Source organism: Neopelma chrysocephalum, unplaced genomic scaffold (assembly GCF_003984885.1).
Source record: "Neopelma chrysocephalum unplaced genomic scaffold, ASM398488v2 Primary Assembly neopelma1_22b, whole genome shotgun sequence".
Taxonomy (NCBI): Eukaryota; Metazoa; Chordata; class Aves; order Passeriformes; family Pipridae; genus Neopelma; species Neopelma chrysocephalum.
The window spans coordinates 5,341,459-5,367,696 of NW_020897690.1; the positions used below are offsets into that span (position 1 = coordinate 5,341,459).

The 26,238-nt window shown below is 37.8% G+C and overlaps 1 protein-coding gene across 1 annotated transcript in view; it reads right to left on the reverse strand.

The window, feature by feature from the left end:
• Positions 1–26,238, reverse strand: part of MBP (myelin basic protein) — an 87,503-nt gene that overhangs the window by 36,235 nt on the left and 25,030 nt on the right. The window contains exon 2 of the mRNA XM_027678637.1: positions 18,568–18,658. Within this exon, the coding sequence (XP_027534438.1) occupies positions 18,568–18,658 (91 nt within the window). The remainder of the gene's footprint in view (positions 1–18,567; positions 18,659–26,238) is intronic.

Below are 26,238 nucleotides of genomic sequence, written 5' to 3' on the forward strand. Positions count from 1 at the left end.
CTTCTTTGCTTTTAATGATGCACATATAAAAATAAATCACTCATTGAGAAAAAAATTCAAAGTACAGAAATAAATCTTTAGATTTCAGGATCAGTTATGTGCTTGATCAGCCAACTTTTCAATCCTGCTTAGGATGCAAACACTCGGGTGCTGTATCTGTACAAAACACACCAACAAGCCAACTACTAACAGCTTTCAACCCAAGATCATGGCCAGTGTGACACACATGCCATGAACTTCAGATCAAGACACAAGTGCAGAAGAAAGGATCATCCTGTTCCCCTACCAGTAGAAATGCACTTTCCACATCTGTACAATTCTTTTGCTTCTCTTCTCTTCCTGCCCCATGCAGACATAACAAATAAAATCAACTGCTATGTCTCTTCTTTCAGCATACAATGGAATGTGTTCACCCAGAGCAAATTAAAAATGAGTGGTCTCCAAAAGTGAAATTAAGTATTTTTATTGTGTGGTTACTGCCCCAGAATGCCTCCCTCTTTGGAGAGAGCTTTTGCATGACTCCTCATCAAATGCTTTTTAAGGCAAATTTTAACAGTTATCAGCAAGTCAACTTTCAGCCTTGTGACTGGTATGGCCAGGTTGTTTTGGCAGTAAAGTCTAATGGAAATTAAAAGCAAACAAGCCAAATGTGTAACAACTCTACCCTGGAAATAGCCTTTGTTTGAAATGGGTTATATGGAGGAGCTGGCAATAAAGCAGTGGCTGTCAAGTTCTGCTTTTGGACTATTTTTGCTAATTTAACAAAATATTCCAGATGGATTACTACATACTCAAAAAAATTTAAAAGGTAAAAGCAAAATTTAAATTACTGCTTAGCCAAGTGAAAGTGGATGTTACAGACAGCTGCTGTTTAAGAATATATGTCCACTGAGTCATCTTGCTTGGCTGTCCCCAGTATGTTCTTACAAAACACACACAGCCAGGGGCGCTGCTACCAGCCAAACTGGAAAAGTTTAGTGGTGTTAGTATTTCACCTGTCAGGTTAAAGCTCATATGCAATCTGGGATCAGGTATTTTGACCTTCAACTCCTCCAAAAAAACCCCTGTACAAACTCCAAAATGCCTACAGTTATTTTACACATCTGAGTTCCCAGAACATGGTATTGACAGTGTTCATTACTAATGCTTGCATGGACCAGATTTTTCTAGTCCTTCTCTTCCATTTACAATTTTTCCTTCAAGACTGAGTTGTGAATGTGAAATTGCTTTAGGATATTCTGCAGAGAATATCTATGCTTAGTGTTCTTTATTACTTACACACATACATTATGATCTTTCTGATAATTTTTTCAGAGTATGTAAAATTCTCTTTGGCTATTTCAGAAAATCCACTCACAACATGGAAATTGCCTGCTTAACAATTTTACATCTGCTTTTTAATTTCTACCAGTTTCATACTCTAACAGAGAGGGTAACATGCTGTCAATTTATCATGCAATTTCACCTGGTTTTTGGGTTGGTTTGGGTTTTTTGTTTGTTTGTGGTATTTAATCTGAGGGAAGATACTAATCCACAGGACTCAAAATAATTAGGAGAAATGATAAAAGGTCAGCAATAGATTCAGACAAAGTACTTTTCTCCATACTAAAAAAAAAAAATCTCACAGAGGGACCCTAAGAAAACTGGCTGTACTAAATACCCTCTGCCAGATAAAATAAAACCAGAGCAGCTTTCCCACCTCCCCATTCTTCCTTGGGACCATAGTTAATGCAGGACTTTGTTGCTACCTAAATAACCACTTCCTTTTGGACTTATTATCATATGTTTTCTGCTGCATCAGGAGAAAATAAGACTGCGAAGGAAGAAATGTGTGTGGCTTTTACTCGGGAATATCAAATCAAATATCAAATTTATATCCCATTTCCAGCCTCTGGCACACCAACAATGCAAAATCTAACAAACTGGGTGTTTCCTGATTATAAGCAGCTCAAAGCCAATCATCACAGCCTATTCTACTGGGATGATCTGAAAGAAGGGGTATATTACCAGGCTGTTCTACAGCATCAGTGGTATCATCTGTGTGAATGGTCTCTGTTAAAATGTCTTTGTTAGTAATCTACCTTAAAGCAAAGCAGAGTTTTACTTCAAAACTTTAAAGTTGGTCAAAATAATCCAGTCCAAATGGAGCATGGCAAGATCTTGAAAGATGGTGCCTCAACTGAGAACACAGAGGACAAAGGTGAATATAATTATTTGCAAGGCAGTAAAAAGGGAAAAAACAAGTGTTAAAATACCTCAAAGTCACTTCTACTTACTTGATATCATGTGCTTCTAACATAAAAATAGAAAATTCACAGTAATTGCTTTTATATGAAGAAAAATATTAACCTTTATGCAGCTGAACAAAGTTTCATTAAATCAACTGGTTCATTAGAGCACAGACTACAAATGTCATTCTACACAGAGCTCAACTTCAGATTGAGGACACTGCAAGCTCCTGGTAGCCTGATTTGGTTGGCTTAAAGGGACTCTGAAGCAGACCAGGACATAATACAGATTACATGCATGTAACAGCTGATATTGGATTTTTCTGAAATGGAGTAAAAGGATTGTTGACAAACAAGATGCTCTAAAACTACTATCAGAGCTAAAAGCTCTCTCAAACTAGCAGCATCAGTAGGAAGAGCTAGTGAGGACAGATGTTAGACACAATAATAGGTCATATCTGAAGTCTAGGGCTAAGACTGAAATTTATACCCTTTCTTAAAAAGTACAGACAAACTTGAAGTATAGATAAATAGTACAAATATAAAAGTAAAAACATGTTTCTTGGTCTGAAGATGGTATGCTGGCAGCATTAATCTAATTAGCAGGGAGAAAAGGGAACCCTCCCCCCAACAAATCAGTAAAATTCTAACATAGGAATTTAAATATTAAGTTGAGGCCTATTTCAGTAGCTGAGAACTAGAAATTTTGCTAAAGATGATACCTTTTTTTCCCCAAGATTTTAATAGGGCATGGGCACTGCACTAGTAAAAAATGAAAACACCTGATCTTAATTTTAAATGAATGAAATTTACAATCTTCTACTTTTATTCTTCATCATCCAGAAGGAAAAGATTAGGTAATATGAACATTAAAAAAACATATGTTTGCATTTATTCTACTGCTGTCTAACTGTGTGTCATACCAATACATGTTTGTATACACACATACACAACATACGAAAACCTTGGGTTTGCTACTAGTTTTCAGATTCAAAGAAAAGAATTCCAAAACTGAATTGAACTGATTCTACTTAACATTATTAAGTTCTTAGGCTAACTAATTCCTTTGCCTTTCAAATATGTACATTCAATCATTGTACATTGGTTAAGTGGTCACTTACATGCTTAGGAGACTGACAGCAAGTCAGCACTGCCTTCCTAAAGCTTCAGCTTTTCAGGGATGCCATGTGTTTGCTACAGCCATTTCATAAAAGTTCTGTTAATAGCCATAAAACAAAAAAAATTTAGATAATTTTAATAATAGTGGCTGCAAAGGCTCCATCATAGTAAGGTGAAATCTGTGCACTGCAATTAACAAGGGATTTGTGGTTTATGAAAGGTACTTGAGGATGCAAATACTTCATTGGTATTTTAATAGCGGAAGTATAATTTTTTTTTCCCATTGACATAATTTTACTTAAAATTTGTTATCTAAACAACTACAAATAAACTTCCTCAGTCTAGTAAGGAGATTAGGGACAGTAAGTCAGATCCAATTTCAACTGAGATTGAGATTTCTTTTATTTGTAAAACAAATTAACCTTTCAATGATGAAAGTATTTTAAGTTCTGGAAACTGTGACCAACTTGTAACACTAGTAACCTAGAGTAACATTTATATTTTATTTTGCTATTTGCAAAGATAGCACACTTTTATTGATTCTGAGTCTGTGTATCTTGGGCCCAAAATCTGGCCAAAGACTGACTACTAAGAGTTTTATCAGAAAAGAGTATAATTTTTTAGAAAACTTTTCAGAGAAACTTTATTTTTCAAGAGCATCCTGTTGCGGAATATGTTTCAGTCTTTGACTAAAATTTGTTTACAGCAGAATGGCCACAACAGCCCTGAGCAGTGCTATTAACCCAGGTCATCTCACCAGTATTCATCTATGCAAGGCTGGAATATTCACTGGCATAAGGCTTGCAGTGTTCAGTGTTCCACATGCTGTATTTAAAAACAAACAAAAAATTATCTAAATAACTTTAAATTGACCCTTAACATATGGATTTTTTTTTCCTTTTTATTTTTCTGATTTTCAGGGATGCAAGAAGAGAGAGAGAATGTCTAATACTGTGTAGCAGGTTAATCGTCAAAGGCTCACCAGGAGAACTTTGTGTGTTTGTCAGCAGAGTAGTTGCTAGAAAGCAGCAGAGGTAGATTTGACCCCTGGCAGTAAAGGAAGACCTTGAAGAGGAGGAGCAACTAATGAAGAAAAGGAAGGAACCAGCCTGATGGAAGGATGCAAATGCAGCTAAAGAAGATCTGGCAGAAAGAAACAGATCAGTAGGTGTGAAGAAAATGTGGGGAGGAAAGCACAGGGAAAAAAGACTGGTGGTGAGCAAAAGCAGACAACAGCAGTAAAATATCATAGTCACACATTGGGAATCAGTCACAGTAAACAGGAAGAACATGGGGTTGGAGAAATGACCCAGAGCATAAGAAAAGCATAGTCAGTGGTACAGGTTCTGTTTACACCAGGAGGATTTTTAAACTGCTTAATGAAAAGCAGGAACAAGGGATTGGAGGGAGGAGGGGGAGGAGTAACAGGCAGGTGACATCTTTGCAAAAGTCTGTAACACAAAAAATTTCTAACACTTATTTATGCAGAATCTTATTCCACTAATACGAGGGGTCTGGCAACAGATCAGGTTGCATTTCTGAACTGCCGAAGCGGTTTAATTTGAGATAGTAACAACAAGGTAACATATAAACTCTGACTTTCCTCCTCCGAAAGAAATCATTACAACCAGTGATCCCATTGTGCTTTGTTGTGGCATAATTGTTAAAGAAATGCTTTCCGATGCCCTGTGAGAGGGGGTACTATCTCGAAAGCTCAAAGGGATTGTTCATTTGATCACTAAGCACAGTGTTATTCCAAGCACTCATGCACGCAGAGAATGCCTCTATTCTTATGTTCCCCTGAGAGTTGAGATCATCTGAGATATGTCGGCTATCACATATAAAGACCGAGGTAGAACTGCTGGCAGGACATTTTAAGTGTAGGGTTTTCATAGACCTGGAATTTCTGCATTTTCGGACAACAGTTGAACTTGCTGACCACTGGGCTAATTTAAAAGGTGTATATAAGCAATACACAAGGTGTATACAAGCAATCCTTTACTTAAGGATTTCAAGCTTGAGAGCTTGTGTACTAAATGGTGAAGCAGTTTTAAGAATGACAAAACAGAAACAGATGTGTTTCTAATCCCAGATCCATCTGTATCTCCCCAAAGCAACAGGCAGAAACCTGTAAGTACATTTGATCCAAGATTCTTAGCACAAGCAGATACTAACACAGGAGGGGGAAAAAACCCACAAACGAACACAAGCAAATAAAGCAAACAAACAAACAAAAAAACACTCCAAAAAACCCACAAGGAAACCCCCTACACTCAAAATCCAAACACTAGGCTAAAAAGCTGCACACCAAAATAATATAATTACCAAAGAACAAGACTACTCCATGCTGCCCTGTCCTACCTTCTCCTGTATGAGATTTATCTCTTACCTCTTAAAATTTGTTTTGCAATATTCCATTCAAGTCACTAAGATATACTTGTGATGCAGTTCAATGATTCTTGAATTGTTTTGTTGAAAACATTATGGTTTTTACCAGTAATCTCAAAAATGAAATGCTCACCCTCTTGCCCATAGATATATTAATTAAAAAAACCCCAAACAAACAACAAAACAAATCACCTCTGATTCATGCCACTTTAGCAAAAGCAGCATATAGGCAGGAACTCCAACTGGTACTATGTGCCAAAAATCTACAGAAAATTATACACTTTCCGACTTATGCTTCAGAGAGACAAGGAAACTGCATATGCATCTCCACTGTGTGCACATTACACACAAACCAGCCTAGAAATTAAATAGATGAATGTACAGTGCATGAAAGGACATAAATATGCTTTATCAAATTCCTCCCCCTAATCCAAGTTGTAATTTTGTTTTCCCCTCTGTGGAAAACACAGCTTACTAGCATGAGTCCTTATTTTGTGTAAAAATAATATCTTTAAAACAAATGCATTATTGTAACCTCAACATTTTAAGGAGATTTGAAGTGTTCTAAAAACCTACACTTAATGCAAATAAACTGCAATTTTTAGAAAGATGGGATCTCATTAAAAGTTCTACAAAGAAGAAATGCTAGAATATTTCACTCAGATTTAAGTGTCACTATTTGGCTCTTTTTTTTTTCTTTTAACATTATAAATCAGAAAAAATTACAACTTTCAAATGTTCTGAGGACATCCAAACCCCTTTTATTCTCTAATTAAAATAACAAATAAAATACTCAAATAAAACTACCAGAAGGATCAAATATTTATGTATGTCCTCAGTGAAAACAAATCTGCTATATTAGAAGGGTTGTATTTTTATTTAAATCAGAATATTTGAATTATGAATCTGGCCTTTAAAAATACAAGCCTTTATGTTGCAGTGTTGTGTCACAACTATGTCAACATGAGCAGACTAATACAGGTGGAAGAGAAAATGCTCTAATTCTAAACAGCTCCCTGGGTCCAACTTGCTTATATTTAGCCTTTTCCCACAATTCATTTCTGATAAAGAACACGATTATGATACCCTGAAAAAACACAGGGAGTTTACTAGAAAAGTCAGATATTTGTATATGTCAGTAGTGGTTGAGTGTCACAATGACTAGCCAAAGCAGTGTGTGATTTTGAGTAACATGCTGATTTCAAAACATTCACTTCTGTGTTCTTGGGGGGACAGCTCCACATGTTGTTGTTTTTTTTTTAATTGGAATCTTGAAAATAATTTACAAGAATATTTCAGACTCAGAAATCCAGTAATAGGTACCTTAACTCTAGGCAGAACTGAAAAGGGTCCTTTTACACAAGAACTAAGAAAGAACAGTAGAAAAGGCCTCATATTTTCACTGCAAAAGACACTTGTAATCAGCACATATGTTAAACAAAAAAAAAAAGGGTGGCAAAAGTGTAACTCAGAAACTAGAAAGACACTTGTCACCCCTTATAATTATTTAGAATTGAAAAAAAAATTACAAGCCAATATAGAAAGATTGTTGGGCTGAAGAGAGAAATCATTTCAATGTTTGCCATTATGGAGCAGTCACTAGCAGAATTGTATTGGTGCAGGTATGACATTGCAGCTGTAATTCTGTCCAGGGTGGAAATGGTATACAGAGAGGGTGCTAATGAAGCACACATCCACACAGAATAATTGTGCTGTTATGGTTCTGCTACTGAGTTTACCCGAGTAGAACAGGTTTTATCATGAAACTGCAGTTCATCTCCAAAACTGGAGCAATTTGATTCTTGCCCTACAGTTAAAGAGCAAAATACTGCTTGGTGCTAAAGCAGCCTGACCGGCAGAGAAAGCACCTACTCTCATTAATGGAAATCAGCTGTAACAGTGCAGAGAAACCTTCTTATAGTCTTCCCATCATCTTTATAGTTCAATAGGCTTAGTGAGCCAGGAGCTTCTGCAGTATGAATAGTGACTGAAAGAATGCTGGAATTGAGTCTGCATTTGGCTTATGGTACTTTAGTAACAGAGGAAAAAAAATCATATGCACCACGAAAATAATTAGAGCACCTGAAAAGCAAAAAATAAAAAATCCAAGCATGCATGCATTTAAGTCTCACCTCCTCAGCTTCTTACTTTTAGAAAATTCCTTAATTAGGTTCAATCCCACTGATCACTCCAATCCACATCCTGAATACTAAATAGATGCCAGATTTATTATTGCTGGCATATGGAAACAGAGGTCACACCTCTCTGCTGGAGCCCAGGGGGGATTTATCACAGAGGGAAAAGGGACAAACAGTTATTTTGTCCAATTTTCTGATTCTCACTATAAGCCCAGATCCACCAAAATATCTAGGTAAAAAGCTGGATAGCATTTCAAAGTGTTAAAGCATATTCCTAATTCTGCTGAAATCTATAGAAGTTCCTGTGTTTATTTTCATTTATCACTATCCCTTTGTAGGCTGTGTAGCTCATGATGATGTTGGCCAGCCATTGATCCCTCACATCAAGGGCAGAGTAATTTGGGGGAAAAAGAGGAGGGAAGCTTTCATTTTTCAAAGGTCTTAACAGTTTGTGGTTTAGGGTTTTATTTCAGCATGAATCTTGAAACAAATTGGCTTTCAGATCTTCATATCAGCATTATGTATTTTGAAACAGAGTAGTAAAATTATTTCATGAAATTTTGGCAAATAAATAAAAATATTAAACTTTCAGAATTTATATTTAATACTGACCAGGGCATTCAGACTGAAATAAGGCTCACTGCATAACTGATATCCCCACATCTATTACCTATTTTGTAGTAGATTTCCTGTGTTGAACAAATGGAGAAGGAACATGATACTACAGCAATAAAATCTGGAGATCAAACAAGAGGGTCTTGTGGTCATCTTAAGGATGGACAGTTTATACACAAGATTAAACATGACAAAACAAAGGATGGCCTGAAAGTAAGTAAAAGGTAACAGAATAACACTAATGCCTACTCATGACATAGCCTTGCCTTACAAAAAATGAAATACTGGATAATTTTAGACCTGATGAACAGGTGAAGCAGAAGGTGGCAAAAATATATCATGTCTACAATTAATCCTGCACAAAAAGGTTTTGCAAAGAATTCAGTCCACTCATGGCAATCAATGTCAAAACTGCAATTAAAACTTGGCCCATGTGTAACATTATCTGCTTCTCCCGCTTGGCTTTGGGTTGCAAGATGTCTGCAGACAAGAAAATGGAAATATCTCTCTGCTTGAAGCTACCTCAAGTCTGCTAGCTGAGCTGAGGACTTCAAGTACCATAGACCTAAGTCAGCATCTTCCTTGGTAGGAACCATAGTATAGCTCTGTTGAAATAAGCAGAGTTGCTGTGCTGAAAAAGCAGGAGGTCCTGTCAAGGCAAATAGAGTCACTACCTCCTGATAAACATTCAGGGAAGCACATTTATTTCAAGGAAGTAAGAGTTTGTCAAATGTCAAGTATTTATTTTTGAAGCATCAATATTTTCATTTTGTTTCCAATGAGTCCAGTGAAACAAAGTCTATTTATTGTAACATCACATGCTGTCTTAGTTAGGTATCCAAAACCTATCACTCTTGTTTCAAGAGCCCATTCAATCACTTTTCCACAAGCAAAGGTTAAAAGAAAATCCTATTACAAATCTTTTAGAACAGAAATGAGAACTCTTCTGATTTTCTTCTATCTGTAGACAGCTTCTATTGAAGTCACTTGTGATAAACAGATTTAGAGTTATTTTTGCACAGTCCATACATGTGTTTATTTAGACAACAGAGTTTAGTGTTTAAAATGCTGATTTCTACTGCAGTCGTTCTGCAGCAGATTAATATGATGCACAGCAGAAATTTTAAGATGCTACAGCAAAGAGGACAAAAAAGAAAAAAAAATCAAAAAAAAAACCAAAAAATCACAATAGATGACACCTACTGAAAATCACTCAGACTAATTTAAAGTTGCTGTTTTGATGGAGACACATTACAGCCACTGTACAAATAGTCCCTTCTAAATTAGTGGGAATATTAAAAGGCCTAGAGAAGGCCAAGCTTTTCATTGGCAACAGGGAAGAGAAGCATAGGGAAGGCTCTGGAGAGGGAGCCTGCTCTGAACAGCACTGAAAATAAAGAGCAGCATTATCATGGCTGTTCTCTGCTCCTCGCAAGGCTTGTGAGCGACTGCAGTCTTGTCGCCACCAGGATGTTTCTGTACAAGTACCAGTGTGTGCACACCAGTAAATACTAGTCCTTTTCACTTCTATTTTCCTCATCAAAAATAGATTATCTCAGATGTGAATTTCTGCTCTGTTCCTCCTTGTCAGCACTTAAAGGGACACTGTTATTCCCATAAAACTGAACTATTGCACAAGTGCTGCCAAGCTATGTATTTGAAGGAGTTAAGCCAAACCACAGTCAGCCTTCTTGAACAAATGTGTAACAGAAAGCCATAGTTTCAAGTATGGGTTGGATTTCCTGCCTGACATGGTACTGGAGCCCTGGAGTTTCACAGAGCTCCAGGGTACAGAGATGGGAGTGCCAAGGGGAACCTGGCAGATGCCAAGTCCTGCAAATTTTCATTCACTCATGCAAATGCTCTGCATTCCTTCTTGCTTTCACTCTCCACCACCATCAGATTCATTTTAAGTCTTGTGCACACAGTTGCAAATGCCATACATGAGGCTGAAGCACAATTTAGATTAAATCAGCAGAGAGAGAAAAATACTTTGTCAGGGTCACCACCAAAACAGCTTGTGTGGGGTGTTTATAACATGCTGTCATTCTCTACTTTCATAATCCTTCACAGGGGGCTCATTGTTGCTTGCCTCTTCCTTCCAGAGCTACACCCATCACACACCAGGTTTGATATTTTCACAAAAGAACTGCTGCTGGATGATAGGATGCAGCTACAATGGCTCTCTTGCTGCCCTTCCATAATCTTCGGGCATCAACCCGAATGTAAGAAAATCCACAGCTTTTTCCACACTCCAGTCCACCCCTTTAATATTGAAAGGACAAGTTGATGTTCTTTGGATTTTTAAGCTCAACTCACTATCTTTATAGTTTTGCCGAAGTCAATAGATCTAATTACAGTATTGCCAGCAAACAAGACTTAAATGGGGGCATGAGTGGGAAGTATCACTAAGAAATCCAAGCCAGAATTTCTTAGGCCTATCTAAGATCCTGACAAGGATTGGAATTTCACCCGACTGACAGCACGCTGGATGCGAAGTACCAACTTTGCACTGACGTACTGTATTTATGAGGGCAAGATGTTTACATCTCTATCCCCTTTTTCCCCTAGTTTCCATCTTCTACATTCAGATAAGAAAAAATCTGGGTTTCGATATCTCTCTCTTGATCTGTGCTGTGGGCAGCCTAATGTGGCCTGGACTGACAATCAGAGGTAATTATGGGGTCTAGACCATCAGCAAAGTGCCTCTTTTTAATCAGGATAACTGACCACTAAAAGCCTGGGGAGAATCCATTGTTTTTATACAATTTTTACAATATTCTGGTTCAAATCAGGTATTATGGATTTTATCCAGGAATTATGTAATGAAATTCCATAGTTTGTATTATGCAAGAAGTCAAAGTAGATGACTTTCATATTATTTTTTTTTTAAGACATAAAAGCATTATCAATCTTAGATGGTGTTTTCATATTCTCCTAATATGTGGTACGAAAACTTGTTCTGGTTCTCTTTTAGCCATTGTATTAAAAAGTGAGCCATGTTGTAATTCAACTTTAATGACAACATCTGTTTCAGCTAACATGACGGAAGAGCGGTTGGCTCTTGTTTCACTACCAGAACTGAGTGTTCATTCAGCCTCACAAAATTGGAAATGGGACAACAGCAACACTTCAGCTCCTTTCCCCAAAATAAAGATCTTTAAGAATCACTTTTAATTCATTTACAGATAAAACACTGCCTTAACCCTACTGGATGGTACATAAGGATCAGTGACAGAGAACACTAAGGACTTCTGTGAAAACAGAATACTCCCTTGGGCTGCAGCGTGCTAACAGGATAAAGATGACAAAATACACTGGAAAAGCAGGAACTTGTTTTCCTGGCTAGCTAATTAGCCAAAGGCCTCCCATCACCACCCAGCAACAAGTGACATTAGACCACCCTTAGCCATTCTCACTTTTACAATCGGCTACAAAGTGTGTTCTGGATAACAATAGGATGGTAAATGCCTATTGTGCTTCCCCCCCATCTCTCACACAGACTCTTACTGAATAAACAAGGGGGGGAAAAAATCACCAGATTCTGTACACTGTATAGCAAGCATTAAAATAATGAATAAGTTATTTAGTGTTATTGTGCTGATTAATTACAGTGAGAACAGTCCACCACTGCTAAAAATGCAACAGGCATCTCTGGCTCAGCTCCACGTCTGTGCTAATGATCCTAGCAAATCCAGTCCCTATGATATAAGAAAAACTCAAACCTCTGTTATGCATATTGCTTGCATGTGGTACACAAAAGAAAAAAAGAAAAATCATACCAAATCAGAGTTGTTAAAGTGCCCTTAAGTGCTTATACACTAATTTTGCAGCAAACATCAGTGCCATGCTAAAAGTAACCTCAAAAGTTTAGATGCTACTGGAGAACACTACATTACTTATAATGGCATGTTAACTAGCTAGATATCCAAGAGCTACTGTTAGTGTTTAAAGCACCAGATGGCTGCCAGAAAAAAAATGTTTGAATGCTACTGTTAAATAAAGAAAATCCATTAAAATGAGCCATAATCAAACCAGCCACAGAATTAACACAGAAGTTGCAAATATCTATAACTCTAGAAAATGCTTCAAACCTTAAAATAACAAAAAATCCCACCATCTGGCCAGCTGTGGCCTCTGAAATCCTACAGGTCTCTTTCCACTTCATAAGTTCTCTAGTCTTCAGCTTTGCTTTTCCATATGTAAATTACACATAGTTTTTAAAACCCACTTCACAATACATAAGATACACAAGTTTCAGCCCCTTACCTGAAAAAAAAAATAAATCTGTAGGTGGACACAAAAAACCCACACCAAAAAGAGAAAGCTGTGAGCTAACCCTGAGTTCTAACAACTGCACAGAAAAAAAAACCAAACATGTTTCTGTTTTTTTTTATTAAAAGGTAAATTCTCTCCATCACAGAAAGCTAATCCAGGTTTGCTGATGTAATTTTGATAAAGCAGTGGTCACTGGATGAAAGCAGACAGGTCAAGATACTGTGGAAAGGAAAGAGATGGTAAAAGAAAGTGGAAATATGTGGACAGCTGGAAAACCAGATTATTACTTAGCATATGATGAAAACCTACAGGACACTAAACTCCCCCATTTGCCTCTCAGGCAAGAGGAAATAACTGCACCATGGTAATAACACCTATTTTAGGACCATTTGCTGTCTCACCACATTGATTTTTTTGTGTAAGCTTGCCATTATTTTGCATTAAAGTCATAGCTTGTGTTCCATAATTGATTGTGTTTACAAAGAGCTTCCGAGTAAGGTCACTGAACTGCGATAACCCTCAGCTTTTAGCCAGCTCCTGACACGACTGCATCACCTTCTGATAAAGGCATTGTGCCTTCCAGCTCCTCCCTTCACATTTTGCTCCCTCCCTTTTTTAAACAAGAATCAAAAAGCAAAAATGGATACAGGAAAAGAATGACATCCATACAGATGCAACACACAAACATATGTATTCCCACCTTGTAAGTATATTCTGTAAAACCAGAATAAAAATTCTGTTATTTTTTAAGAGAAACTTTATAAACTATCCTTAAATCCTCAGCTGAACAAAAACCCCCAAAAAACCCCAACCCAAAACTGGCATTAGTTACACAGCATCCAAAAATTCCTAGGTTTGGATGAAGTCGGAGCGTGACTACATCTGTCAAACTGCTACAGATGAAAGTTTCACGGAGACAGAAGTTTTTGCAACCTGCATGGGCTTATACTACCCACAGGACATTCTGCGTAGGACACAGTAGCAGGCATCATCATAAGCAATGAATCAGGGTGAGTCAGGGTCACTGTGGAACTGTGCAGAATGTACACTTTCTTGCTGCATCTCTTAGCTCTGCATACAAAAAGATACCTTAGGATGTACCCAGTACTGCAATTAGAAACAAGAGAATGGTAGATGGTGCTGGAAAAGCTCTATAATATGATCTTTTCTTTCAGGGGAAAAAAAATGTTAATTTTGCCTTTTTTATTAAAACCCACACCCCCACACACACTAAACCCAAACAATAACAGTAACAAAATCTCAACATCTCACAGTACAACTCCAGCCTCACAGCATGGATCCCTGGAAAGCACTAAGCCAGAAGAACCGTGGTCATATCCAGATATAATTTTAGACGTGATCTACTAGATAGAAATGAAACTTTGCTGTTTAAGAAGACCAAGTCTTACTGTATCTTTCCGAGGAAGACGTTTTCTACAATGAAGGTGGCAAAACACTGGAACAGGTTGCCCACAGAGGCGGTGGATGCCCCATCCCTGAAAATGTTCAAGGTGAGGTTGGACAGGGTTCTGAGCAACCTGATCTAGTTGAAGACATCTCTGCCCTCGGTGCGGGGTGGGACAAGACGACCTTCAAAGATCCCTTCCAACTCAAAGTATTCTATGATTCTATCCTGAAAAGTTAGTATACTTTGACTTTCATTGCCATCAGAAAGGAGAATATGCTGTAACCATACTGCAGTTCCCCCATGGAGAAGTCTTCCTTACTTGTAATTTTATGCTCAACCTTACAAAAAAAAAGTATGAAGTATAAATAAAAATCTGAATTTGTCATTTTCCAAGTAAATGCAATATGGGGTTGCACCAAAGAAAGGAAGGTCTAATCCTCCCAGTGGTCAGAATGACTGGCAGTTTTCCCCCCTGCTTCTGCCTTACAATTGTAGAATTGCAATGGATCTGATAAACTTCTGAAAATAATCTCTGGAAGTAAGGCTAGCAGTCACCTCCTGATCCACTTCCTTAAACGCATAGCACCATACCCAGCAATTTTCTTCTGTCCCTTGGACTGAGATGTCATTCATGATCCTTTTCTGACTACATACTGGTTGCAACAGACACCATGTTGACTACGTGCAAGTTCAACAGAAGTTTGTAGCAAGCAAGACATTCTAGTTCCCCATCACAGATGCATATTCAGTATATATGAGACAACAGAACTCTGTTGGGTGCCACAAGAAAATCCTTTGAAAGGACAAACAAAACTAACTCTTGTCAATTCAGAATTTCATAGTTACAAATACCACCACTGTGATGTCTTTTCTCTCCCATACCCTTACCCTTCTGCTCCACTTCTCCATTCTATCCTCTTGTATAAAATGTACTTCACCTTTGAGAATTAGCTCTCTGAAACACAAGACACACCTGACTTGTTTGTTTGTTTCATAAAGCAGCTGGTACAATGTAGCTTCATTGTTGCTAAGATCATTTCTTATATACCCCAGTATAAAATTAATATTAAAGAGAAACGCTAAAAAAGCCCTCCAGAATGGTAAGTCCCAGATCAAACCCATACGGAGAAGAAGAACAAGAAAACTAAGACATTTATGTTCACTCACAAGTGGTCCTCCACAACAGTGGATAAAACCATGCTTGTATCTACAAAGAATGCTGTCAGGTCAAGGAGACGTGCAAGGGATCCCCACACTTGGTTCTTTACCGCCATGACATTTAATCAATAATAATGTGTTTGCTTCCAAAACTGTACCCAACTGATAAGGACTGCAGAAACCACACTTACTCCAAAAGGAAGTATTTCCAAAAAAATACTGCCGTATTGAAACAGCATAGCTTCATCAGACACTTTTTGCATAATAATCTTTAGGAATTGCATCTATTCCATGATGTCCACAGCAGAGGAAGTTCCCTTATCCTGAAAAGTCATATTGTCACCTGGTCCAAGACAATACTAACCTTGGAGAGGCCGGGGACAAGTGGAAATCAAGAGATTTCTGTCTCCTTTGCTAAAGAACCCTTGACCTGGTAGTCCAGGCACTCTGGTAGCTGCCAGGGTCTGGGAGCTGCTGCCACCAGGCGGCATCAGCGAAGAGGAACAGCCAGTGCTGTCGGGGGACCCGACTCCTCCCAGCGCTGGCTGCGCACCTACGCACCAAGACAGAAAAGGCAGGCAGCACTCAAGGGGTGCTGCCTCCACTTCTGAAGGGGGCTCAGTGGCTGCGTCAGGCAGGAACTGACTTCTCCGCTGCCTGTGCTAACCTTTCTGTAGGGGGTGGCATTGTCCAGAGAAAGCTGGGGAAAGAGATCTCTGTGAAAAATAAATAAATAAGTCGTAAGATAGCTATCTATGTGGAAAGGGAAGGCTGCGCTGCACCCGCTCAAAGGGACTGGAGGCTATTAAAAATTCTTCAGAAGAGGGATTCTAGTCAAAGCTGAAGCTATAAATTAACCAACTACTGGTGCATACTTGATGCTTAGTATAATTATCATCACTGGGGAAAAAGGAAGAAAAAAGAAATGAGGAATAGCTCGAAATAGACCAAGTCATAGGAAGAATAACTGAGCAGGGTCTGTAATCATTTAAGTCACAGGACAACAAATAACTCACCTAGGGAAAATTGTTTCAAGCTTATCCTCAGAACAAAGTATTTTAATAAATTTTCCAGAACTGCAGGGAAAGGCAGGCATATACAGCAGTGTCATTCTCAAGGCACATGAAACTTGTATCGACCAAAATATTCTGATTCTCACTACAGTGGTTTCGTAAAAGAAAATTTCAGACTCCATTTGCACCATACTTCCTCTCCTTTCCTCCCATTTTGACCTAATCTTAAAAACAACAAACAAGCCAGACTTTCATTTGCAAAATGGTAAAGGGGTTGATATACGATGCTATAGTCTGACTGGTTTTGGAGCCGGAAAGAAATTTTCCTCTTTGTTGTGAGTTATCAGAGGTTGATCATCGGCTTATCTTAGACAACCGGTTCAGTTCACAGATTTGGAACGTGGAAATTTTTAGCAATTTGTTAGTAAATCATTAGCTTTGAAGACCATGTAGTACACTGCATGTTGACCTTCTTCAATTAGTAGTGAGGGTAGAGATCACTGGATTTTGATTTTAAGCCTACCAACAGTGAACTTCATGGTTCTTAATTCCCATCTTTAAGCTCACAGTCCCCACATGGACCACAGGCTAGACCAACTATTGGTTTAACTCACTGCTACATGGGGCTAATGATCAGAATACAGAGAAGGTTTAAAAGCCTGAGATTTTGCTGGTAGAATGAAATAGATGGAGAACTCCTTGGTTTGCTGTCTCCATCCTTCTCACAGAAAGAAAACTAGAGATCTGAACTGAGAAAGGACACAGCTTGAGATGCACATTACACCATACCGAGACACTTTATAACCAGTAATACTGGATCTGCTGCAAATAACAGGTGGAAAAAATGGAGAGGAAATGAGGTAATAGCCTCAGCACTGACTTAATAAAGTTGAAAGCTATTTCTAAAGTCCATTTGTGGATTCATCAGACACTGGCACCATATAATCAGTGTTGGAAGCATTCATACCAGGAATTCAGGCTCATGTGCCAATAACACTATATTATCTCACTGAGAAAAGATGATTTTGAAAAAAAATAGTTTAAATGGTCACAAGCATTGTTTCCATATATAGATTAATTATCCCTGTTCCATTCCTTTTGTACCTGGAAAGAAAAAAATTCCATACTGTATTCAAAAATATTTCAGTCATCCAAAAGTTTTCATGCTAGTTAGCCTTAGTAACACTTATATGACTTCTGCATACCTTGAGTTTCCACTCCAGAATATAACAGAGCTAAATACTACACCAACTTTCTGCCTTGCCCTAACCTCTCATGCATTAATGTTAGACTACTGCTTTTTATTGGAGTTCTATTAGTAAAAAATCAACATAAAGTTGGAATAATAAACCTTTCCTTATCAGAAAAAGGTTTTTCACCCAGAGGGTAGTTGAGCTCTGGATCAGACTCCCCAGGGAAGTAGTCACAGCCTGTCTGAGGTTCAGAAGTGTTTGCACAATGCTCTCAGGCACATGGTGGGATTCTTGGGGTGTCCTACGCAAGGTCAGGAGTTGGACACAATGATTTGTCCCCTCCAACGCAGCCTATTCTACAAGTCTATGATTCCCTGGCTCTTTTCCAAATCTTAATGCAGAAGAAAAGGTCAAATGCAGCTTTCAGATCAAATAATAAAACTACCAGCAAAACCTATATGGAGAGCAGGGAGGGGATTCACAGAAAAATATCAAGAGGAGATCATCTAAAATCTAGGCTTCCAAGTATTCTCAAAGGTCATCTGGTCTATCCTTCTAGCACAAGATGATTACATCAATTTAGACAGTTACTTGTCTAACCTGTTTTTCAAGGCCTGCAATGATGAATTTCCACCCTTTCCAGATTATGCACCGCAATGCTTTAGTATTCTTTTTAGGATTCCTTTTCATAATATTTGATCACATCTTCCTGCAATTTTAAGAATTCAGTGTTTATCCTGTACATTATGGATAGAGAAAAGTTTATTTTCCCTCTTACTGCATTAATCTTTAATTTTGTTGAACACTTAGATTCAATCTTTGTTCTCCTCAGAGATGATTTGTTTTAGACCCTTAATCCCTCTTTGTTTTCTTCTTGATCCTTTCCTCCATCTTTCCAGGTCTCTGTGGAACTGTACGGTCTGCACTCAAATGCTGTACACCAATATTAAATAGATCACTAGGACTTTGTGGGAATTGTCTTTGTACTAACATATCAAATAACATTTTCCACTTGTCCTAGTAACTCACCAAATACTTCATTATCCTCTGAAGACTGTTGTGTTAGTCTGGCTGTTTTCGGACTCTCTTTAGCTGATTCCTCCACCTTGGTTTCAGCACTCTGTAAAACAAACATTTATTGAGATTAGTTATTCTTTTATAGCTCTTAAACAGAAACACTCTTCAAACTTTTTAATTATACACATTACATTCTTAAAGAATAGCGAATCATTAACACAGGTAGTTTTGGTATCTTTGCTATATATATATGTATATATGTACAAGTGTATATATGTGGTTTTGCAAAATATTGAGGGCAAATACTCTCAGAAAATCCAGGTTTTTTGGTTTGTTTTTTTTTTCTTTTTTTTTGCATCTGTTTTAATCTGACTAGACCACATAAGATGGAGGGCTAGAAAAGACATCTAAATAAGAGAGAGATCTTAAACCGTAACAGACTTGTAAGTTTCCACCTTTCCTCCTCATATTTCATTTTATTTCTATTGACATCTTCCACTGTTGACTTAGTGAACCAAGAGATCAGAAGATAGTGCACAAATATTTCTCCTTAGAGAGCAAAGGTAAGTGAGCAGCCAGCTTCAAATCTTTAACCAACTCATGTACTTAACTCTTTAAAGTACTTATCTATTTTTGAAGCAAATCTGCCAATTAGCTACCTGTTTTTAGATGGGGCTCAGAGATAAATCAACAGCTTTAGCACTTAAATTGCCAGAAGTTAAAGCATCTCATTCCCAAGATAGAAAAGGCTGAAGAAAACATACGCTGTGAAACCTTGAGTTTTAAATATTTATACTGCTACTAAAGAAAAAATAACTCATGTTTTCAAAATGTTTTACTTTGGTACTCAAGAGAAATGTATATACACAAGCCTACAGCCAGGCAGACAGTAAACTGCATAAGCAGTCAACTGTTGAATGATGGATATGGAGTGACTGATGCAATATTAAATATTACTGGAAAGAGTTGACTAACAGTTGATGAAGAAATAAAAGAGAAATGTAGTATGCCTATGCTTTTTAAAAGATGGATATGGCTCTACTCAAGTGCATGTTCAGTCAGAAAGCTTTGTGTGATTTTTGACAAATAGAATTTTTAAATCCTGACATATTTGAAAATGTTGCTTTACAATCTGTTCATGAAAATTACTATCTTGGGTCTCAGAAACACTCCCAAACTTCTCTTATTTTCCCTTATTAATCACCATTAGGAAGATATAAGAAGATTAAGTCTGTCAACCTCCCTATAGAATACAGGAGTGCAAACTAAAGGCACATAAACTCAAGAGACTTTGAAGCAAGACAGCAAGACTTTTTCAGAAAAAAAAATTACAGATAGACCTAGCAAGCCTACTGGTGTCACACAGCAGCAGATGAGAATTAGGGAAAGCAGAGATGGAGAAACTGTGCTTCAGAGGACAACTGCAGGTCCTTCCTGGAGCAGGAAGTTCCTGTAGGAGTGAAAGGATTCTGCACTCCCTCGAGGCACCAACCTGAGCATCCCGAGCAGAAAACCCATCAGCTATGAACCTCTCAGAGCAGAGGAGGGAAGTCAATTTTAGCAGATGCTCACGTCACTTTGGCCTAACTAGTGTCCCTTGGGAAGATGGAGGAACCCAGTCAGAAATCAGTAGTGGCTGTACTGGGAGGCAACTTGTTTTGGGTAAACAACTCCATGATCAACACAAATAACTTAAAGTCCTTTCCCCACAGATATAATTTGTAAGTTGTGGAGCCACCCAGTGTGCAATGTGTTAGGTGCTGTCCACACACAGGAGGGACACAAGCCAAGGTCCACAGCATCTGTAATGGTTTACTGAACAACCTGCATTTAGAGGCCACTGATTCCATAAGCTGCATATTGCAGTTGGGTTCTCCCTCCTATTTTAGTTGCTCTACAGTGAGCAGCAAGTCAACTTCATCTTTGTTGTAGAGAGAGAAGGAGAACCACCTCCAACTCTGAAAAAAGCAGAAGAGGATATCTGCTACAGCCGGGTAAGCCAACCCCAAAGGAAAAAAAACCCATTAAAAATTGTGTCATCATGGATGAGGCAAAATTAATATATTTAGATGATCGAACCAGGTTCAGGGCTTTCCCAAATGAAGGGGATATCTGAACTCTTGATCAGAGCTAATGCTCCAGGCTTTGTAAAAGCAGTGCTTGTTAAATCCATCTTCAAGTGTATTTCATTATATTTCATGTATGGTAAAGCTGGTAGTGCAGGAGGAGAGGGGTTGCTATGCCTCGTGCTCTTGTTCCTCTTGGGAAACAGATGAAAGTCTGTAACCTGCCGTAAGGCATCAAGAGCAGTAGCAACAAAACACTATCCAGCAGATACTCAGCTGTGATACTCAGCTATGAAATGAGTTGTCACTCCAAGCTCTTGGTGGAGAGATGTTTGCATCCCTCACTTTGAAAACATGGTTTTGGCAGTCACAGGGAAACTAGAAAGACTGAACCCTGAGACATTTTTGTTTGAGTTAAATCACTGGAAAAACTACATAGCAGATGTGCTGTCTGATCCCTGCATAAGTCACAATGTTGGTGTTGACAGATACCAGCTCCAAGACGATGACAGCAAAGCTGTATGATTTATCAGCCTAAAACATGACAGTGCATGGTTGGATGTAATTCTGCTTGGCATGTCTTCTTAACCAAAATGCAAACTTTAAAAAGATTTGTTTTGCTTTATTACTTGCACCAAAAAAATGACACATTTTTGCTGTCATATATATAATATTTATATTACCAAAACCAATAGAAGGAAAATCACTGCAAAAGAACAATCAATCATCCAGATGCTCCAAACCAAGTTGTACTGCAAAACAGCACTTGAAAAGTCAAGGCATGGTCAGTTGCTTGATTCTTTTTTCTAGTATCCTAAAAAAAAAAGTATCTCCATTCTTTCAATCGGTGAACCGAAAAAGTGAAAGCACATCCCCTTACACTGCCTGAGCTGTGCCAGGAGGGATTCTTTACCTACAGTTATAGTGTACTTGTGGCTGGTTATAAAATAAAGGCCCTTTGTACATAACAGAGTAAACATAATTCTATCTAGCTCTTTCAGGTTGAATACTCAATGCAGTTTCCGTAGTGATAGGGAAAATAGGTTTATTTTACAGTATCAGTTCCCAAAAGAATAGATATCTGATTTTAGCATGAAATAAACATTAAACTCAATGAATTTAATAGGCTTAAACTCAAAAAAACTCACCCCAAAAAGCATCTCCTTGACTACTACAAAAATTAGCATACTAAATAAAAAAAAAAACAACTAGTTAGGAAGTGCTTGTTTCTTTTCCTTTCACCACAAAGCTGTTACTCGATGACTTTATTTTCTAAATGATAAAACCACACAGCAAAGTTAAAACTTCTGATCAGAAATCAAACAATTATTCAAGAAGTGTTATATCTAAATGAGAATTAAATTGGAACTCAAATCAAGGTGCTGGAGATGAGATGCATTCTCAATGTGCTTAGGCCTTTCTCTTAATTAAAGCCTTCCAACCTGTACTTCAGATAAAGTGAGGAGGATGTGGCCCATTCTGCAGATGTTCCAGCACTGGAAGAGAAACCACAGGGCACCAAAATCACTACCAAAGCACAATTAAGTTGTATTTCTTACATGAATCGGGCCACTCATGTTCCAAAATACCATAAACACCTACGCAGCAAGCCAGCATCTACTGCATGGTAACAGCTGGTCACAGACTGGAAAAACTTCTATTATTTCATAAAGCATTTACAAAATAAGACATGCACATATACATCAACTGTATATATGTGAATATGTACATGAAGAGCTGCTTTTGATTCAGGCCTGATAAAAATTAGAAACTGCATTATAATCTGCCTCAGTTTCACAAGACGTTTTTGGCCCAGCTTCCTACTGTAGCTGTCTCCTGGTGCCTTGTGACTCAGTTCACATCCATGTGAATGCCACAGGCTCCATATTACACAACATTTTAAAACTTTGATACAGATAACCAGGAGCTATCAAAATATTTGCAACAAATGAACAGCAATATAAAAAAAATGTTTTGGCTATATATATATACCCATTAGTGTAAGAAGTAAGGCTACTAGTATTTTGCTGCTATCAGTGTCTACTTAGATGATCTTTACTTACATGGTAAATGTTAAGAAATGCTGAGTTACAATAAGCTATATTCTGCAGGTACTAGGCCAGGTTAAAAAGTGTGGTGAAGCATATTACATTTACAGAAGCAGCTATGCCCTCAGGAAACGGAAAGTTGTATTATAGAGTATTCAAGCTCACGTTTTAACTAGTTTGCCAATTTTGCATACTAGTTAGGAAGGGCTTGTTTCTTTTCCTTTAACCACAAAGCTATTTCTCAATGACTTCAGTTTCTAAATGATAAAACCACATAGCAAAGTTAAAAATTCTCATCAGAAACCAAAAAATTATTCAAGAAGTGTTATATCTAAATGAGATTAAAGAAATCCACTGTGAAGCAAAGATTCTTTTTTTCTGTGCTCTCAGTCCTGCCTTTTACAATCTACTCCTTTTTCTTATTATATACTTAGCTAGTATGTTTAGTTCCATCCCAATGGCACAAATGAAAACAGTTAAAATTTTCTTTATTTTCAGAAAAGTGCCACATGGACATCAAGAATTCTAACTGCAGCAAGACAACACAGACCATGAGTGCACGAACTGCGGCTTTGGCAGCATAGACATTTCTCCAGTTCCTTCTCTCATTCATTCCTATCCACAGCACATTGCCTTCCCTCCTCAACGCCTAGCAACACTGGGGGCATGGTTAAACACTTGATTCCTCCCCATGTTACATTTATAAAACTAAGATAGACAACAGACACCACTTCAAAAGACAGACAAGAGTTTCTAATGGATAAAACCATATTTGACTGTCAATAAACCTTCATTTTGAAATAGGAGAAAAAGCAGAAATTGTTGCAGGCAATAACAATTTGGATAATCCAAACTATATCCACAGCAGTAGATCATGCTTCTCCAGACTCAGCTGACGAAGTCTGCAAAACATTCCTGATTTTTTGCTTCTGCAATGATATTCACCTAAATTCTACCAGGCAAGGCTACCTTTCATTCACAAAATCTATGTATGCTGTTCAGCCTATAGTATACCTTCAGGACACTCTATGCATTGTTTCTTCTCAGAGCTAACTGATTTTCCACAGAGCTCCATGTGAAAAAAAATAAGAAAAATCTTTAAAACAGGAATATGTGCTCCTTCAAAATTGTGACAGTAATAGGATTGAGACACATATCATTAAGTCTGTCAAATGCACAGATGTGTCTCTAAATACCAAATACTGCTGCAATCAGCCACACAGGATTTAAGTCAATCTTAACAACCATAATTTTCTTCATAATTTTTGTATTGTGAACCTCCAGACTAAGTATTAACAATGTTGATTTCATAAAAGCTGGAAGAATTCCTTGTTATTTTCTTATCAGAGACCTCAGTCTCAAAGGTTTTAGCTCCTGTTCAAAGAGAGGAATTTTTACATGTACAGCTTAACACAACCAAACAGATGAGATGCTGTGGACAACCCTTATTAGCAGCAAGAATTCATGGATTGGCAGTTGGCCCTCTTCAGGTGAGCAGAGATCACCCGGACCTGCATTAACAAGTACATTCAACTATTAATTCTTCTTAAATGTGGAGATTTTCCAAACCCTTTCCATTAGTACAAAAACTCATAGACATATTAGCAAGCACCAGGCTTCTTGCACAAAGCAGGAATGGTGAATTTTAACATCGTTATACTGGCTGATTCGTACTCCTCCAGCAAGACTACTGCCATCATTCAGAACAGGGTTATGCCAGACTGAAGCTGAGCTCATGCTATCTATACAGCTTCAAGCTCTTGAAAACATTCCAGGAACTCCTACATCAGTTCGTTCTTCAGTCCCCATCAGCCAAGAAAAGGATTCAGATTTTACAATTAATTTTCAGTTAAATAAAATAACACTTTTACACATCACGCTAATCACAATCGTCTCCAATTTTCTAGTATATCTCATATTTCACTTTTATTTTCATTTCTACAGATTCTTTATGTTCAGTTTCTAAAATGCAATACTCAAAATATCCTATACTTGATAGTTTGTACAAAATTCTATATGTAATTATTTTTACATTCCCATGTATCTGTCAAAATCTTATTTAAGATATAAGAGTGGAAAAAAAAAATGACAGGATGATGTAAACACAGAGGGCTAGAGTTTTCCAAGGAGAGTTTTCTGTTCCTCTCAGCTTCAACAGTACAGTGCCACTGCTGCTGTTGATGCCAATGATGGAGAATTTCAAAAGAAGTTCCAAACAGAAGGATCCCATCACTAATCCTCAAGGCAGACAAAGGCACTTTGAAAAAGGTCTGAGATGCCTCAGACACATTATCCAGGTCTTTGAAGAAACTAAGTCAGTCTATTAGAAAACCTTAAGATACCAAGGGATTGCGATAAAAACCACTGAATTCCAACTCAAAAACTTTGCTACATTCCCCATTACCAGTTCCACACTACTTTGTTGTGTACTTCCCTTCACTTACGAAGGGTGTTTAAAAATTACTTCTGTTTGTGGAGAAGTTTCACAGATTTCACAGAATATTCTGAGCCTTTAAATGTTCCTGACCACAATGGGGTTCTCATACTTTATAACTGAACTGAAGTCTCTTCAGCTCAGAATGTAACAAGTAAAGACAATTAATGAACGTATGGTATGCTACTAGTTAGCTTTACTAGTCCATTCGGTATTTCCCTATGCTGAGGAGGGAGTTTCAAGCATGTAATAGGGAGAAAACAAGGGATTACATTACTGTGTCCATACCACTAACAGAGGTTAATTGCATTTGGGAGCAAGTTGCTAAAATGACAGAGTTCATTGGGGAACAAAACTAAATAAAAGCAGGTCAGACAACCCTGTGCAAGAATCAAGATTTTTGTAAGAATACCATGAACAGAAAAAAACCAACCTCAGGTACCCTATGCACAGGGGTAGAGGGAGAGGAAAAGTTGTGTAAGCAATCTGTTACTTCATGGGTGCTCTAAGATACTGCCAGAATCAGAAATTCTCATAAAACAGCAAGGAATTTGCAAAACAAGTTAAAACAAGACACAAAAAAATGCTCTGGGTCAATATATTCAATTTCAAGCAAATGTCTTCCACTTGGTGCACATTAACCCTGAAATCATACACAGGAAACCTGGATGTGACTCACATAAAATTCAGACAAGTATGGACAGGGTTATGACTTGCTATTTCCTCTGCCAATCCTACAGAGCAACCACCACTGCACCAGCTGTACAAGCAGTGCAGTGGCACATGTAATAGGAAACTGTGAAGATCAGTATAAGGATCTAAACCCACACTTGGCAACACAGTGAAGTTTTACAGCTCTAGAACACTTGACCTGGCCCTACTATTGTTAAAGCACATGTCCTACCTGCTTTGAACCCACGCAGCGTTTCTGTAGTGCCACTGCAAACAGCATCTGGCAGGCACATTGATGGATGCAGCTCTTGACCTCATGAATCGAAGAGGAACCATAATAACGCTCAATGAACGAAATTAAAAATAAAAACTTTGGATATCAAGCACAAGAGCACATCTCTTTTACAAAAAGTCTTCAAGCAGATTTCCACAATGGTCTGAAAAGTGACAACTACCAATAACA